The sequence below is a fragment of the Neodiprion virginianus genome, chromosome 7 (genome assembly GCF_021901495.1).
Source record: "Neodiprion virginianus isolate iyNeoVirg1 chromosome 7, iyNeoVirg1.1, whole genome shotgun sequence".
Lineage (NCBI taxonomy): Eukaryota > Metazoa > Arthropoda > Insecta > Hymenoptera > Diprionidae > Neodiprion > Neodiprion virginianus.
Window position 1 is genome coordinate 18,699,571 of NC_060883.1, and position 17,834 is coordinate 18,717,404.

General features: G+C 34.4%; 1 protein-coding gene across 1 annotated transcript; it reads right to left on the bottom strand.

Moving 5' to 3' along the window:
- Positions 1 to 13,404: 13,404 nt before the first annotated feature.
- LOC124308444 (UDP-glycosyltransferase UGT5-like) lies at positions 13,405 to 17,473 on the bottom strand. Its single transcript, XM_046771166.1, has 5 exons — positions 16,431 to 17,473; positions 15,851 to 16,221; positions 15,529 to 15,751; positions 14,749 to 14,968; positions 13,405 to 14,659 (listed from the first exon to the last, which is right to left on the bottom strand). The coding sequence occupies exons 1-5, from the start codon at positions 16,903 to 16,905 to the stop codon at positions 14,356 to 14,358; spliced, it is 1,593 nt and encodes a 530-aa protein (XP_046627122.1). The 5' UTR covers positions 16,906 to 17,473; the 3' UTR covers positions 13,405 to 14,355.
- Between the last annotated feature and the right edge of the window lie 361 nt (positions 17,474 to 17,834).

The window sequence follows — 17,834 nt, forward strand, 5'->3', positions numbered from 1 at the left end:
TAAGGCTAATGCCGTCGCTTATACGTATGGTTATACACGTGCGGAGATCAGAAATTGATATCCTTTCAATTATCTCCTAATGACTCAAGTAGCCGAACTCTGTCAGCTGTGGCGTCGTATCAATGTCACGTCAAAATTTCGGATTTGACGAAACGATCTCCGAACAAGAAGCACGATCACGAAACAAGAGAAAAGAAAATCCAACGGGGTGAAATACATTTACAAAATTTCGGTGATGTGGTTTTCTTTCTCTCTTTTTTTTTTTTTCTTCAATATGATACGAATGATCGTGGATAACGTTGACAGAATTTTGGTTGTGTTTTTTGAGAAAACGATACTCTGTGTAAAACGAGATCGGGATTTCAATAATAAGAGGATCATCGTACAATCAACGATTTATTGACAAAACGTATGATTGAATATAGTTGATTTAAATTTGAAGAAATATTTTGATTTTAAAAAATTTGCTTATTGATCCTTAACAAAAAAATTTCTCAAATCGTTTCGAAAAGCATATTAAAATTACATAAGATCAAAAAGAACCATAAAACATTGAGCCGAAATTATTTCATCGCACGGATTTCGCGATTGATTTTCGGTTTCGAAATAAATTTGACGAGTGATTGTGCTTGGAAGAAGAATTCTTGGACATTATTTCATTCGGTTGGGTTAATTTTCACCTCAAGAAACGGGGCCGAGCGTCTCTATAATTTCTTGTAGAATTTCACCACGGAGGCAAATTTAATCAAAAATTGTGGGTATAATTTAGCACAGTCGTTTAAACTGGCTCGGGGCTAATTTTCCTCGAGCTTTAAATCTGAATTCGGGGTGATGAATAAATGCCGAGAGTGAAAGCTTTTTATTTTTTTATTTTTTGAGAATATAAATATGCGCATAAAACGCAAATTACCCCGAGCCCTAAGTCAAATCGTAAATTATTCGATTCACGTATCGTGATTATAATAATAATAACAGTAATAATAATAATATTAACGAGCAGAGATTACAAATTTCTAAAAATTCACACGCACGATGGAAAGCGAGATGCAACCGTGCTGTAGGAATTGAATTCCAAACAATCGCACGGTTGACATTTCAATTTTTTATCCACGGAATCGAAATGCAGAGAATTATTAGCGAGAACGATAAGCGTTCGGGAACAAAGAGAAAGGATATAAAAAAATCCACGGTTAAACGGATCACCCCTCAAACTGCTGACGAGTTTTGTATTTTGTATATGACAACAATCGGCTTATTATATATATATATATATATATATATATATATATATATATATATATATATATATATATGTATAACACAAAACTCGTAAATATACATATATATAATATTTAATATCTTTGCTTTGAAACAATAATTTCATATTAAAAATAACAAGAGTAAGGGAATTGAAAATCAAGGATGCATTGAAACGAATTCACGAACTTTTGAAAGCATGCTGAACTTTGAGTCGTTGAAAAGTTTTCGGCATTCTTGTCAAACCGCACGTATAAACGAAACGTAATAAGTAAAAAGGGTTTGTTTCGAAAATCGCAGTAGAAGGTTGAGTAAATAAACATGAAAGGTTGGATTTTTTTTTTTTTGAGAGTGAATACTCAAGATTTTTTGTATTTGTATATTTAAAAAATCAAGTAACTTATGAACTGACGACGATGCTTATAACGTAGAAAAATTAGGAAATCGGAGGGTCACGATCTTATCGATCTTTCAAATACGCAAAAATCTATTTCAATACAGAGATTTTCAAAATTTAGAAAGATCAAATTGCATATAAAATACCCATAATATACAATCGTCGGAACTAAGCAGAACATAGCGCACAAAGTAAACAAAGACATAAAATAAGGTCGTCAAAATTCAATCGAGAACGGGAAAATTTATTTTCATATAATATCAAAATTCTGAAGGTCGAAAAAAGAAAATTCGAAATGTAAAAAAGGTCAAGTCTACAGGAAAACAAAACGCAGAATATATTTTCTCACATACTCAACCCTTCTACGTTTTGACTATTTCTAATACTATAAACTTCCTAATTTCCTGTTCTCGAAGAAAATTCGGTATCATTGCAGGCTCTTCTATTTCTCAATCTTTTTAAATTTTTACCACCTTCCACCATCAGCAAAAACCATAATAATGCATCGACGGAATCAAAAGGAAGAAAAAAAAAAAATTTAGAAAACCTTTATTTCAAATTTGCGTTCATTTCTGTTGATCTATATTATACTTAAGATTAGCAACAAATTTCTAACCAATACCAATTTTTTTCAACTTTACGCAAAGCTTTTTGAACACACACTTATACACCACGTTCGCATGCGTACAGTTACTCGACGGTATCAAAGTTTTCGTCGCTTGAATAACAACGACGAGAAAAAAAAAAAGACGAAACTAGATTGTCGCCAAAGCAAGGTGCAGAAAGGAAATGACGGAAGAAAAAGGAGAAACAAAAAGTTGAATGAAAATAGAAGAAAAGTTTGAAACTGGGGCGAAAAAAGAAAAATAAAATATCAAACGAGAGGAATAGAGTGAGAGAGAGAGAGAGAGAGAGAGAGAGTAACTTACGATTGTTGCAGGAAAAAATTCGAGACATGCTACAACTACGTTTTTACATATTCACAAAAATGTGCACGGTTATTATTATTATTGTTGTGTTACCGTTATTTTTACAGTCATTCCCTCATCGTTTTTTTATTTTTTATTTTTTTACAACACACTAATGTGCTGGTACATTATATCCAGCTCCATTGTCTTTAACAAAGAAGTTGAAGCTGATGTTCCGAGGAAAATTTGTCCATTAAAAATATACAGACACATCGGAATTTTGACAGTCGAATGAAAAATCGACGTTAAGAATAAAAATTGCAAAGACTTGAAGCGATTGCACGGATAAATTTTTTAACAATACTCAATGAAAATCTCATGACTGAAGAATTTTTTACATTTCAGCGGTACTTTTAAAGCTTCCTTTTTTACATATTGTATAAAGTACTTGTATTGAACACTTTTTCTCGCTTAGGTAGAAAATCGTACTTTTCGCATGCATGCAACCTGAAGACATTACGTAGCTCTACAGTTCGAATGAAAGGAAATAGAATTTCTTTTACGACGCGAAGAGTTTTTATGATCGCGTTTGGTTATATTCGCAGTAACGGGTGTGATGAAAATCACGGGAAATAAGGAAAGTTTTCAAGAGAAATAACATCGGAATTTCCTCGGCACTTATTTTCTCAATGTAAACGCAATTTCCACCACCTTTTAACTCGCAATATTTTTTCCACAACTTTCGAATAGTTTCTCGAATTTTGTACACGGACAGAAAATTACGTAGTTAAAAAGTATAAAGATCAAGTGATGTTGAACATGGTTGTGTTTTTTTTTCTTCTTTTTCATTTCGTGCGTTTTTCCTGCAAAGTGAGAACACAAAACTTTTTCTACCGTTTTTTTGTTTCTTTTTTTTCACAGGATTTTTCTCGATCTCGTAGAATGTACGGCGAAATTTTTCTCAGTATCATCAGGTCAGAAAGAAGTAAAACTAAATATGAAATAACATTTCGGCTCTAATGGGAGGTTTAGTTTTTCTTTTTTTTTTTTTTTTTGACCTGATAATATCGAGAAAAATTAGTACAGATACTTTTTCCCTAGAAACTCAAAAAGCGCAAAATCGGGCTTCAATTTTTCTTGTTTTTCACATTTTATTGCGAGGTATTTTTATTTTTGCAAAGTTATTTATACAGGTAGTTGAATTTTTTGTTCAATATTTGGAACACGCGTCGATAATACGAGAACCATTGAAGGGGTTCAAAGCAAAACGTTAGGGGTAATAAAAAATGGTTGATTTTTTTCTTATTTTGAATCTGTGGAAATGTTTTCGGGACATTTTTTTTTCGTGACTATAAAATATTTATTACACCTATAATATTATTCTATAACCTGAAAAATTTAACCCTCGTTATAGATACATCGTGTTTTACCGTTTTATTTCATTGTATATATATTTGTAAACCATTACAGTCACGCGATTGTTTTTCCACGGTACGTTCAAACTCACGATCAGTTGGGTTCGTCGCTTCGGGTGTGTTTATACGGTCAGGTTAAACCTCCGAGGGTTAACCATGAAAATAAATTTCCACCCCAACACGGGACTGGTTGTATGTCATACAGAAGTTGAGAGTCGCGCAATCGTGATTTTATCCTGCTTCCAAATTATCTGTACCAATCGAAATTGTTTATTTCATATTTCCTGGTCAAAAATCGATACGTTTTAATGGTCTCATTATTGATGAATATTTTTCGCATTATCTATAAATCTTTTAAGATTTATAAAAACTGCAAACGACACTGAGATTATGAACAAAAGCGAGGGGTTAATCACTCATGGATTCAATCTACTCCTCGTTACAATATTACAAGGGTTTCAAAAGATTTCAGAGATTTCAAGAATTTCAAAACATTTCTGAAGATGAAAAAAAAAAAAAAAATTTTTTTTCAATTCACAAGTTTTCAAATATTCGTTAAGATTTCAGAAGATTTGCAAAGATTTTAGAAGACTTCGAAAGATTACATGAGACTTCAAATGATTTCAAATATTTCAAAAGATTTCAAATGATTTCGAAGGATTACCAAAGATTTCACATGATTTTAATGGATATCATAAGATTTTGACAAATTTCAAAGAATACAAAGACGTTTAAAGATTTGAAGCTGTTACATAAGGCTCCAGACGATTTCAGGGGATTTCTAAGGATCTCAAAGGATTGCAAGTCATTTCAAGAGATTTCCAATAATTTTAGGGGATTGCGAAAGATTTCAAAAATTACAAAACATTTCGAGAATTTCAAAGGATTTCACAAGATTTCAAAAGCTCCGGAAGTTTTATAAGGATTTCAAAAGATTTCCAAGACTACAAAATATTTCAGAAGATTTCAAAGATTTCAAGAGATTTTACAAGATTCACGGAAAGGTGTACACCACGTTTTAGGAATGATTAATTCCTCGAATAAAAGTTTAAATGTCCATGATTTGTTTCAAAACGCTGTAACATTGTTAAAAGTCTTGTATAGTTTCATTTGAATTCTCTTTACAATTAGTTATTTTATTCCAGACGTGTTTTTTTTTTTTTTTTGTTCTTTTTCTTACTGATACGGTTTTTTTTTTCCTTACTTCCAAATAATTGAATTTTTTTTTACAATTGTTTTCGTGCTATATTCCTTATCTACATTTTTCTTCAATAGTGGATTATAACCGATTATAATCGTTGAATAAAATATTCACGAGGCATAAAAAGATCATGTATATGTATATTGTGTGCGAATGGAAAATGAGTAAAATCACCGTGCGCAAATGTCCCCGTATTAAAATTTCAGGTCATGAATGTTATTAAAATTCTACAAGATAAATTGTTAGGTTAAAAATTTCTCATCGTATAATTTTAATCGCTGCAAGTATCGTCGAATTCTTTTAATTACGAACTTCTGGTATAACAAATCAATCAATTGTCGATTTCTTGTGATTGAATTTTAATTATTATGGTAACTTCCATAATGATGATTCAAATGAACTTTGTTAACGTTTGCTAATTAAAAAATATGTTTGTTATTTTCTAACTCGTAAGTTTATCGTCTGTACATTAAAACGGTTATGCATTTTTGATTTTTTTTTTTTACCCACTCACGAATTCAAGAAAAAATATGTATCATGCGATTTGTCAGGTTTCCATTTCTGCGTGAAATTACCTGGTTTTATTCGAATCGTACGAATCATGTGAATTTTTCATTAAAAAAAAAAACACAATAAATAAATCAATAAATAATAGTCCAATGTGATTTTTATGCTGTTTGTAATTTCAAAATGTTTAAGGTTTGAAATCGAAATTCAGGTATTTCAAATTCATTTCTGAATCGGAGAGAATTTTTCTCAACTTGACGCGGTTCGTGATTGCAGGCGCAAATGGAACGCAAACTCGGAAGCCTGGGTATTAAAGTTATCTCGAGAAATTCGTTATCCAAAGTCTATTGAATCAAGCCGATTGCTGATCACGGAGTAAATCTAGCCAGAATAAAGAAACCCAGAGAATTGGAGAGTCGCTGGATTTGCACAATTGTTTTTTTTTTTTTTTTTTTTTTTTTTTTTTTTATAGCGAAATTGGAAACTTTAGCAATATGCCGAAAATGAGATTTTCGCGACACTTTTGTCTGAGGAAAAAAAAAAAATTGATAGATTCATCCTATAATATCCGTATTAAGGTTTTTGATGTCACTGCTTTGAATCTGAATCTTAGATTAAAATCCAGCGTTTTCAAAAACCATCAGAAGCTAAAATTCGTGGGAATAAAAGTATACTTCGAATTCACATCGGCCATTTTGAATTTGATCCTCATTGGAATTGCGTTTCGATCAGCGGTCGGTTTGCCGAATTTCAGGTTTTATCCAACGGCTAATCAGCTCATATTCAATTCGTCCATTATCTCAGCTGCTCCACGTATGATATGAAAATGCATGTGTGCGTTATGAATATGTATATTTGCCCGATGTGATCCGTTTATTTGCCATCCCAGGCCGCGATTTAACGGTTAGAGCTCCAATTGTTTGTTCATACGAATTCTGTGCTTTTTTCTTTCCTTTTGAAAAACGTTCCTTACAGATACATTATACATCGAATTAATAATGCGTCTCGTTAATCTCTTTTCAATCTTTTTTCTTTTTCCTCCCTCTTATTATTCAGTTCCAGTTCACGGGATTTTGAGAAATTCGAAAACTGCAGTAATAACATTTCAAATCCTTGGATACAAAAGTGCCGGAAATTAGATCGCTCTATACTTTGTTAGTCAAATTTTTTATGCAATCTCGAAAATTGGTTGCTCGATTTGAAACAAGAGCAAATATTATGTTCAATTTCGATTTTTAAGAATTATTTATTAAATTTTGAGTTTTGAAAAATACCGTGTAATATTTATTCGACCGGTTTTTTAAATATAGATCATCTCCTGCAGATTTTTCGCCAATTTTCATCTCTTTTCAATATTTCCTAACCACTTTCCGGGTAACAAACTTACAATCGAACATAGTTTCAATTCAAATCTCAGCAACTCTAGGAATTTTTCTGCGCATTTTTTGACGTCAATTTAAGTTCTCTTGGCACGTTTTCGAATTCATTAAGCCGTTCCGTTAATTTCGTTACAATTTTACCAATCAATGACGAATGTACAATTTTTACGCTTAAATAAAATTCGTTGATAAAAGCGAGAAAGGAAAGAGAAGGTAAAAGCTGGCTCACGTTTTCGGGGCGATTGAATTGGCGATAAAAGGCCGCGTGTCGGAATTACGGTCAGAATTGAAGCTCGCCCGGCTATCCAGGAATTATGATAACGAACCGAATCGGCTTGAATATCGTTGAAAACCGGTCCCATCCCCCCGCTTTGATTTGTATGGGTCATTCCACGCCAAATCGTTCAGGGTCGAACTCTCGACCTCTTGGATTTTGTCCAAGATTTTTTATATCGCTTTTCGAACTATTAAAAGCACTTAAATTTTGAATCAAATTTTTTTTTGATCAAAATTACTCATGATTTTCGAAAAATAATCTGAAAGAATTCTTAAAAATCTTACGTCAGATGTGATATTTTTTTTCAGATACTTGCTACGATCGAAGACATGTTGGCTTTCGAAAATCGTAAGAAAAACAAATTTACTTAAAAAAAATCTGCCAAATTTTGGGTTCTTTTTAGAGTTGGAACAGCGGTATAAAAAATCACTGACCAAATTTAAGACGTCGCGGGTCAGACCCTGATGGATTTGGCGTGGAATGCCCCATGTATATAAATAATTCGTTGAATTCGGGGCGTTTCAATTGAAGGATTTTATCACTTGCTTATTCAACTTTCAGAGCTGCAAGAAAAAACGTAAATAAATTCATCCCGCATTAGGTTAAACCAAATTTCAATTCGCTCTGTAAAGCTTGGTGATTTATTTCGAACGAATTTTTATGCTCTTCGCACAATTTACCAACATTCAAAAACCTCCACTTTGTCAGATGAATAGATCTAGCTTTTAGAAATTGAATGTTTCGTTGTAAAATTGACTTTTACCCAAATATAAAACTATTGCACACACATACGTCAGATAATTTAAGTGATCTTCGGATTGAGTGGAAAAATTTTATTTCATCACATTCAAATTTATTCATTGTCTATTTGAATTTCGTTCGAATAATCCTGGGGGGGGGGGGGGGGGGAATTCACAGATCATACATAAATTAAATCCAAATATTGTTTCTATTCATTCTTTTCAAGCTGATTGTTGAAATGAAATTCAAAGCGACGATGAATAAATTTTAACCTGATCAAATAAAACTTTTTCACTCGTCAAACTGAATATATTATAATTGATTGAAATCCGTCTGTTTGAAAAAAAAACCATCTTCCTTTCGTAATTGTAATTTCTTATTATTATTATTCTTATTATTTTGAAACTGAGTGAAAGATTGAAAAACATTTTACTCCGTAAATGGAATCTGTTAGAAAATATGTTTATTTTATAATTTATGTTAATAAGTTAATAATATGTGGTAATTTTTTTTTTATCCAGGAATGAAACGTTAATTATTTTTTAGGACTTTTCTTATTTTCTTTACTTCAACTTCATTTAAATAATCATTCAACCGTTGATTTGAAGATCTATAAATTCGTTGGACGAATACGTTACAGATGAAGTTACAGATTAATGATTTTTTCAAAAACTTTGTAACGCGGGAATAAATTTGGTGGGGGATGTAAAAATGTCGAGAGATTAGAAAACGAGAGAGTCACGATGTCGAATTTTAAAATATTCGAGAAATTATTTCATACATTACTTAAGTATTTAAAATATAGAATGTCGAAATCTGAGATAAGACGAATTGCAGAATTGTAAAGTGTAAAAAATTCTCCTATATTCCTAGTTGTTCTGACGTTTTAATGACTTGGCTTTCTACACTGACCTTTGCATTGTATTGTATTTTGAAAATTCTATAAAACAGAACTTCACGGTCTGATAATTCGGTATTGTGACCCTTCTATTTGCTGCTGTTTTTCTAAATTTTTACCCCCGCCCAATAAACTGCGATTAACTTAAATATAAAACGACCCCCTGTCTTGTGTGAAAGTTGTTTTTTTTTTTAAAGCAAACCATTTCTCATAATTTTCACATTATATTTATCGATATTTAAACAAACTTTGTACATATTTTTAAGCCGAAATAGTAAACCGCCCGATAGAAACGTATGTAAAAAAAAAAGTGTAGACGTGATATTTCAAAAAGCACCAGACCGATCCTGCTGAAATTTTTACAGCATCTTTATTATACTTATACCTATTGCACGAACTAGAATAATCACGATTGATCACGATTGGTAGTTTTTGTTTTACGAGCTAAACAAATGGAAAAAAATCCAAAATTGATATTGTTTTTTTCGTAAAACAAAAACTACCGAAGCTATCATGGTTATCCTAGTTCCAGGATCGCTCTAGTGCCTTTTAAAATATCACGTCGACACTTTTTTGCTAAACATGTTCATATCGGGCTGTAAAAATTAGGTTATATTCACTGTTTCGTGTCAAAAAAATTTACAAAGTTTGTTCACACGTCAATATGTGTAATGTGATAATTGTAAGAAATTTTATTTCAATGGTTTGTCTTGAAAAAATACCCAGACAAAACCTTTCAAGAAACAGCCTTCACACTCGACTACCACCCTTAACAAGTCACCTCCTGTGGTCGGTACCATGCATGCAAAGCGTGGAACCGAGTAATTTTTCCCCCCCTCAGGAAATTGCGTACCCCAGAAATAGCATGCGATTTTCGAGATAACAGACTTGTTAACCACCCTTGTAAACGAAAATCCGGAGCTTTGCCTTGGCATCTGCTGCGACAAATCGAGGTGAAGTATAATTTTTAATCGCGTGACGAATTCCGGCCAAGTAAAATATTCACGTATATAACGTTGTTGCACACGAATACAAAATTTTTACACCAAATTCTCGTGTTATTTTCTCTCCCTATTTTTTTTTTTTTTTTTATTTCTTTCCGTGTCGTCTCACTCGAACCTTGCCGATCAACGATTAATTGAACGGATAGAGTTATTGGCGGTAAATTTCATCGTAAGCTCAAACTTAAAGTTTAGTTCAACTGTTCAGACCTTTGTTTTTATCTGCGAATTTAAAAAAAAAATTTTTTTTTTCTTTTTAATTTTTTTTTTTTTTTCTGCTGCACAAATCTTTTTTTCATTTTGGTTATTACATATACAGCTTAGAATCGCGTTAACGCAACTGTAATAAATGTTTGCGTCTTTAACTCGCCCAAATTGGAAAGAAATTATATCTTATTTCCTTACCGCATGTTGTTATTACCGTTATTTTATCATCTCCGGTAAATTTTTTGCCAGAGGTAAAATTATTGAGTTAATTAATTTCATAACATCCGAGGCTGAAATTATTTTTAAATACAATATCAATGTTTACTCGTCGCGTGGAAGAATCGATTCATTTTCTCTAGCGGCAAATAAAGTTTCTAAAGTTTTTTTTTTTTTTTTTCTTGCTTATCTCTTTGCACGAATTGGTTTTACGACCCTAAAGAGCGTTGAATGATCTTAGCTGAGTGAAAAAAAAAAAAAAAAATCGCAAGGTTACGTTTCGCTCTCTCTCAAATTTTACTAATGTACACGGTGTATATTTTTCTAACAAAAAATTAATCAAGTCTTATTCAACGCTGATGCAGACAATTGTCGAAATTGAATTTACTGCATAATTTCTATGGATCATAAATGTTATTTTAAAAATTCGTAATTCACAGCTGTAGCGTGATTTGATTTAAAGTTATTGCAATTTTATATAAAAAATTCTGTACTCCAGGAATGTAAGCAAGCAGATTTTTTTTTTGTTTTCAATCATTAAACAACGAACGACGGTTAATATACATTTTGATCGTATAAATTATCACAAAGTAATCGAACAAAGATGCTAATCAACTGTCGAATTAAAAAATACGCGAGTAGAGCTTTGTGATTGTAAAAAAATAGATCGTAAAAAAATTGAAAATATTTCAATTCGTCTACGTGTTTTCATTTTCAATGCGCAACGCGAGAAGATGCAATTATAAACTCGGTGGACAATAATTGTTACGTATACAGCAATTATCAACTTTTCCTTTGTACCTATGATAATAATACAGGAACTCGACCTGCAGTCTTTGTCTTTGCGATGCGAGCTTTCACAGTGACAATTTATGGTTACGCAATATGAGCGGTAAATTCTGTGTATAAACAAGTTTTTAGTAATTTTAGAACGATAATAACAAACAACAAAATACAAATATGGAGAAAACTTTACTAGAATGAAAAAATTCACTCGCCCGTAGAAATATCAGCGATAACGATGTTTGTAGTTGAAAAGTTTTCACACGTTGTGTTGCAAACCAAATTCAATCTTGTGAAACCTGAGCATTTTCCGTATAGCACGATATTTCGCACATTTATTAGTTCCCTGGAAACAAAGTTTTGCTACTATTGAAATCAAAACATTCAGACTCTTTTTTTTTTTTTTAAAATAACAGAAATTTTATGATGGTTTGAATCGATAAATCGTAATTTATGCCGATTTTAATTCAAGTTAATGAAAGTATTAATGATCGTATAAAATTTTTTTCCTGTCACATCAAAGATGAAATTTTGCGAGGACAATTTAAAAAAGAAAATTGTTCGTTTTTTTTTTTTTTTTTCTTTTTTTTTTATTTTGAGTTCACAACAATTCGTTTTCAATTCAAAGGAAATCATACAGATTTTCACAAATTTGCTAAAAATATCGTATCGGTAATTGGAAAATATGTATAATTGTTGTAATACATGAATATAGAAAGAAAGAACCGTAAGAAACGTTCATTGAAATTCAATAAAATTTCTCAAAATCCAGAAAACTTTAGGTTTTAGTTTTTTTTTTTTTTTTTTTGTTCGTTAAGAAAAACAAAAATGTCGAGGGTCAGACTTTGGTCGGGTTCGCATGGAATTCCCCATATATACATCGCAGTCAACAAATTGTACCGAACTGGATACGATGAAACCGTTTTTGTGGGCACATCTGCGGATTTCGACTCTCACACAGCGTTTGCATGACCTTTTGCCTCGAGGCGTGGCTTCCGGGGGTTGGGAATGTACGTATTTTGGTCGACGAGGGTAACATCCGAAGTCGTATTTCATCCTTGGAAATAAGATCACCGAAGGACACGCAATTCGTTTTCAGGGGATTTTTCTCCACTGGGATTTTTTTCCCAACGCTTGCGTACAAGAAGTGGGAAGAAGTATCAGTCTTGAATCGTGGAAGGGCTGAAAGAGACGCGTTGCTATACGAAGAACCGAGTTTGAATGAGCTTTATGAGCTTTTAAGTAATTACGCCAAATGGACACGGAGCGAGACGTTTGCTTGGGGGGGGGGGGGGGGGGGGGGGGGTAAAAGCTCGGGTTTTTATCCTTGCTAAATGCTTGCTCCCCGTATAATCTTTCGGCTTCCGAGCTAAAGTCAAGACGAGGCTTTATTGTTCAATTCACTGGGTTTCTCTGTTGGAACACGTGTTTCTGCAGCTGAGGAATAAAATGATAAAAAAAAAAAAATAATAAAAAATTGTTCCAATTGCCCAAGTGATGTGATGTGAGATATTTTTTTTTGTTGATCTCCCTCGACGTACGTGGAGTAGAACGTTATTGAAAGCCTGAATTGCGACTAGCCCTTAACTACTAAGCCCTAAGCTCCCTTCGAAGCTTGAGGAAAGAAAGCGCTAATGGTAAAAGTTGATTGAATAGGTTATAATTAATGAACTTTATATGTGAGCTTTTACACGGATAGAAAATAACGTTGTAATAATCGTATTATATTACTGAAAAAATGATGTGTCCAATCTTGTCAAATCGTTATCAACTGTTGATAACAAAAGCTACTACTTGTCATTTCTTCGTAAGTTAAATTCATTAGGTTTTTACGGTTGAAGTTGCAACCCGTATCAATTGATATTAATAATGAGTCGTAAGCGCAGTTGATATTTCGTTACAAACCATTTGGAAAACCTCGACTGGTGCGAATGAACTGTGTTCATGATTAAACCTTGTCACAATTACCTAAAGTAGACTAATGTGGGGTCCGTTTCAAGATCATCATCTTTTTCCAGTCGGCTGGAAAAAATATCATCTTCGAATGTCGAAATAACGATTTAGGGTAGTTTTGAAAACGTTGCTAGAAATTCTCTTCGTGTTTCGTTGTTCAACGTGACACATTTGATATTTGATCCAAGGCTCATGGATATGAAACCTTGGGTCGCTTCGTACAAAATTTTCTGAAGGTTCTCTACACCAAATAACAGAATTAGATTTCAGCAGGATTGCATTTTATTTATTAATATTTTGGTGTAGGAATCATAGAATAACATGTAAAAATATTCTTGACATTTCGTTTATCACAAAGGGGTGTGAAATTATCGTTGAACCTTTGCACGATTAGTATCAAAATTCGAAACATCAGCTTCACAATAAGTGCCGAAGTAATTATTAGATATTCTGTACATGCGATGATTCGTCGACATTAAGCTGGTCCGTATTTTCAATGATTGCCACCAAACTGTGAGAATGAAATTGCAGATGAAAATAGATTAGATTACGATAAAAATTACATGACTATAACCGGAACGTCGAAACGTTTGATCAGAGGTAACAAACCCGGTCAGGAAATCATCTCAATTATCATAAAGTCAAACTTTTCTCCGCTATTCGATGCAAATAGTGTCTTTAGTTCTGAATTGCTGAGGAGAGGTCCGGTCATCGACATTAACCTTGGCATTATGCTCCGGATCAATCGAAGCGTTTGTTTCACCTCATTCTGTTCTGCTATCCAATTCACATCTCTACTCACTTCCTCCGTCCGAAATCGAAACATTCGCGCTATTCGGCGAGAATGTTTTTTTCAATATTGTGAAAATATTTGTACAAGAATAATTCGGCATTGTGCTTGTGAAACGTTATTATTGCTAGCGAGGCATCAGGTCTACGTGATGTTTTATTAACTGTAAAAATAAAACAGGAAACACAACAGTTCCCAAAAATACAAAGTCTTGAGTTACAGAAGAGGTCAAATAAACTGTGCTATTTGCATAAAGGTGATGTGGAATGTGAGCTGATATTTCGAATATCATTTATTTGATAGACATGTGATTCCTATTGGGCCCTTTAACGGGTTTGATTTATTTCGTGATGATTTGTTCATACGTCCATTTCATAAAAATGTTTTTCATAAAATACCAACTGCAATAAAATCTCCAGCATAAACTAACATAATTTTTCTTTCTTGCCAACTGACAGCTGATCACAGTTTAGCAAACGAACAGTGTAAACCAATACCTTGTACAGTACAACTAGTGCTATGATCAAAGCTGTCCAAATCGTGGTAGAAATAATGAAAACCAAGTCCATGTCCTGACGCTGATACCAGGGATCGTCGGCTGTTGTCGAATGGAGATGAGGAGCACCTTTGTGACGTATCACGTGTTCCGTCCACCAAACCGCGTTCTCCAACGAATCGTACGGCTTGTCTTTCATCAAGTCCCGCAGTTCGAGCATCCGTTTCTTGTAGCTGGAAGAGATCAAGGTCATTGATATCCGTACAACTGGCACTGCAGTCACGTGACGAATTGTGATGACTACGAAAAGTGTTTTGCTCACCTGCTATCGACCACAATTGACTGAATCGCTTTCACCAGGTCCACCCTGTTAACACTAAGGATTTCTAACTTCTTTCCAACACCAAGGGAAGCCAGTTTGTTCACGTGTGTGTCCTGATCGCTGTAAACAGGTAAACCGATCACAGGAACAGCGTGAGAAATCGCCTCCTCTGTGCTCTGAAGTCCTCCTTGGTATATGAATACTTTCAGATTCGGATGCGCTAAATGGACATCAGTTTTGGTATTGAATACATGTTTCGATCGTCATTAATTTACGATTACCTCGTTTCCGAGATTAGACTTGAACCGTTTCGTCCATTAATGTTGTGATTTAATGATTGTTGTACAAAACGAACAGGCGGAAGTTTTCGGAAAGGACACGGAAGTAAAAAATGGTTGGTTGAGTGTTGAATAACAATTCGGTCAAGGTAGTTACAAAAAAAAAAAAACGAAAACATTGAAGCAAGTTGTACTTTGTTCAAAGCAATTAATTTTCCACAAAACTTAGTTATAAAATACCCTTCTTTTAGTTAACGGGGTCACCTTTTTGTGGGTTTACTCAGACTTTAACCACAACCAGCCAGAACTCGAATTTCTTCATTTCCCTTATTTCTTCAGTTCAATATTTTGGTTTTTGAAGAAAGTATTTGCAATTTGACTGACACGTTAAACAACACAAGCACGAGCGATGTTTAGCGATTTGTTGATCTTGGTCACGCCAGTCAGGATCTTAAACTTCTACGGATGAGTAAAATCGGTAACGGGTTTCAGGCTTGGATACCTAGAATGGACTGTTGTGGGGCCCATTTCATGATTATCACGTTGTCCGGCCGGCCAGGAAGAACATCATCTTCGAATTTCCAAATAACGGTGTAGGGTAGCGACGAAAATGCGGCTATAAATTCTTCCCGCATTTCGTTACTCAACATGACGCTCTTGACGTTCGTTCCGAGGCTCATGTATATGAAGCCTTGCGTCGCGTCATCCAAAGTCTTCTGAAGGTTCTGCGCTCAAAAACCGTGTAACGTTATGATCTGATTGCGTTAGATTTATTGATATCTCATTGAAATCATTAAACGGTTCAAACATGTTTAAAACGATACCTGTGACAGCGGCTTGACTTTATCTGAGATGTGAAATCCACCGATGTCTATTATTTTAGGAATATTCGGTCTAACAAACGAAATTGGTGCTTGCTGATTAACGAAAATCAAACTAACGTTCTTTTCGATATCGGCAATGTCAGGAACGTCGCTTCCAAAATATTCCCTCGCTATATACTGTTGCCTCGACAAATAATCCGTCCTGTAATAGTGCAAAAATCTCCAACTGTCCACGAAGTTCTGTAGCCTTTCCCAAAGTGAAGATTTTCCAAGGACTTTTATTTTGGCGTCCCAATGCGCGGGATGAGAAGGTATCATGGGATTGCCAACTGCATATTGCAAATGAATCGGCAAACCAAAAGATGCTACACCTTTACAACAAATGACAGACAGTATCATAATAGGATCTACCACAAGACCTCGAGAATCGTTGTTGAATCGTTCCAAATACAGCAGTTGCGATCTATTTCCGAAGTCTTGAAGTGAGTTCTACAATTGTTGCCGTAGTATTTACTAGAATTGCTGTATCTGTGACGATTCTAAGATAAGCAGCTGAACAAATGTATTGAAAATTACTTACCCACAACTGGAACGTCAAGTCGTTTGGCGAGAGGTAAAATAGCGGGCCAATACAGCATCTCGATTATCAGCAAGTCAAACTTTTCGCCACTGTTAGGTGAACAAAACTTTTTCACTTCCGGAATGCTGAGAACGCGTTCGGTCATTGAAATGAATCTTGACATTACGCCTTGGAGCAATTCAAGCCATGACCCCATTTTTCTAATCGCTATCCAATCTATATCCTCATTAAAACCGTCGTAGAGAAAATGTATGTCTATCTCCGTGTAGTTCTTCAGGTCTGGATCGTCGATCGGGTCCGTAGTGATAACGACGAGTTCATGACCTCGCTCTCTCAGCGCCAGAGTCAGTCCACGATATACGATTTGATGACTGATAGAAGGAAACGGAAATATTCCAAGTATTCTCGATGCAAATACGTGGTGAAAATCACTCGTGGATAGAATCAATACAGCCGATATCAAGATACGCGACATTTTCTTCACTTAAAATAACAACGGCTAAGCGTGTAGACTGGCGTTACGAAGTACGGAGACAACTATTATTATATCACGGTATCCAACAACACGACATCGGGTGGCTTGCGCGAGATTGTGGTGTGGGTAAAACGAGTGACGACTATTTGTGTGTTTACTGAGTAGATTAAACGATGCATGTCTGCGGCTTGTCAGCCAACTCAAGATTGATTTTGAATCAAAACATAAATACCAGGTACTTTACCCAGTTGGTTCGGTGCTCCGTGGATCCCAGAGTTAGATACACAGGGAATCTCTGGTGAAAGAACCAACTCCGAGTCAACAAATGCGCAAATTTTCATTAATAACATTTGTTGCTGCTGTTTTTGAAATTGTGCATGCGCACTGCGTGGCTCGGAGTTGGCTCCATGGAGATTACATAAGGAGACCGAATTCCATGTGAACAAATAACTGTCTGAAGGCAGTGGACAGTGGAAGAGGCGTGAAGTGGCAGTGAAAATTTTCTACGAATCACATTGCAAGATCATCGATTAGTCGATTTTGGACATTCCTGCAACCAATGACACTTCGGTTCAAAAGGAACACTGGTGGCGCTAGTGGTACTAAAAGTTAACCTCATGTGTACGATTACTGTGACAAGTTTTTTCAATTCACCCACTTGAGTTCAGTCTCCTTATGTAGTCTTCATGCGCCTATCCTTTATTATCGATACACAATCATTTGCACTTACATTTGCCTCCCAAGTGCTTATGAGATAATGTGAGACAGCATTCGTATGGTATTACGTTATCTAATCCAATGGTCGAAAATACTAAGTTCGAGTCTAGGTAACACTTGCAGAAGAAACGTTATTTAGTCCAGTTACCGGGGCCGTATAGGTCTACTTTAAAAAGATTGCCGACATAACGAATCTTGATCAAAATGGTTCA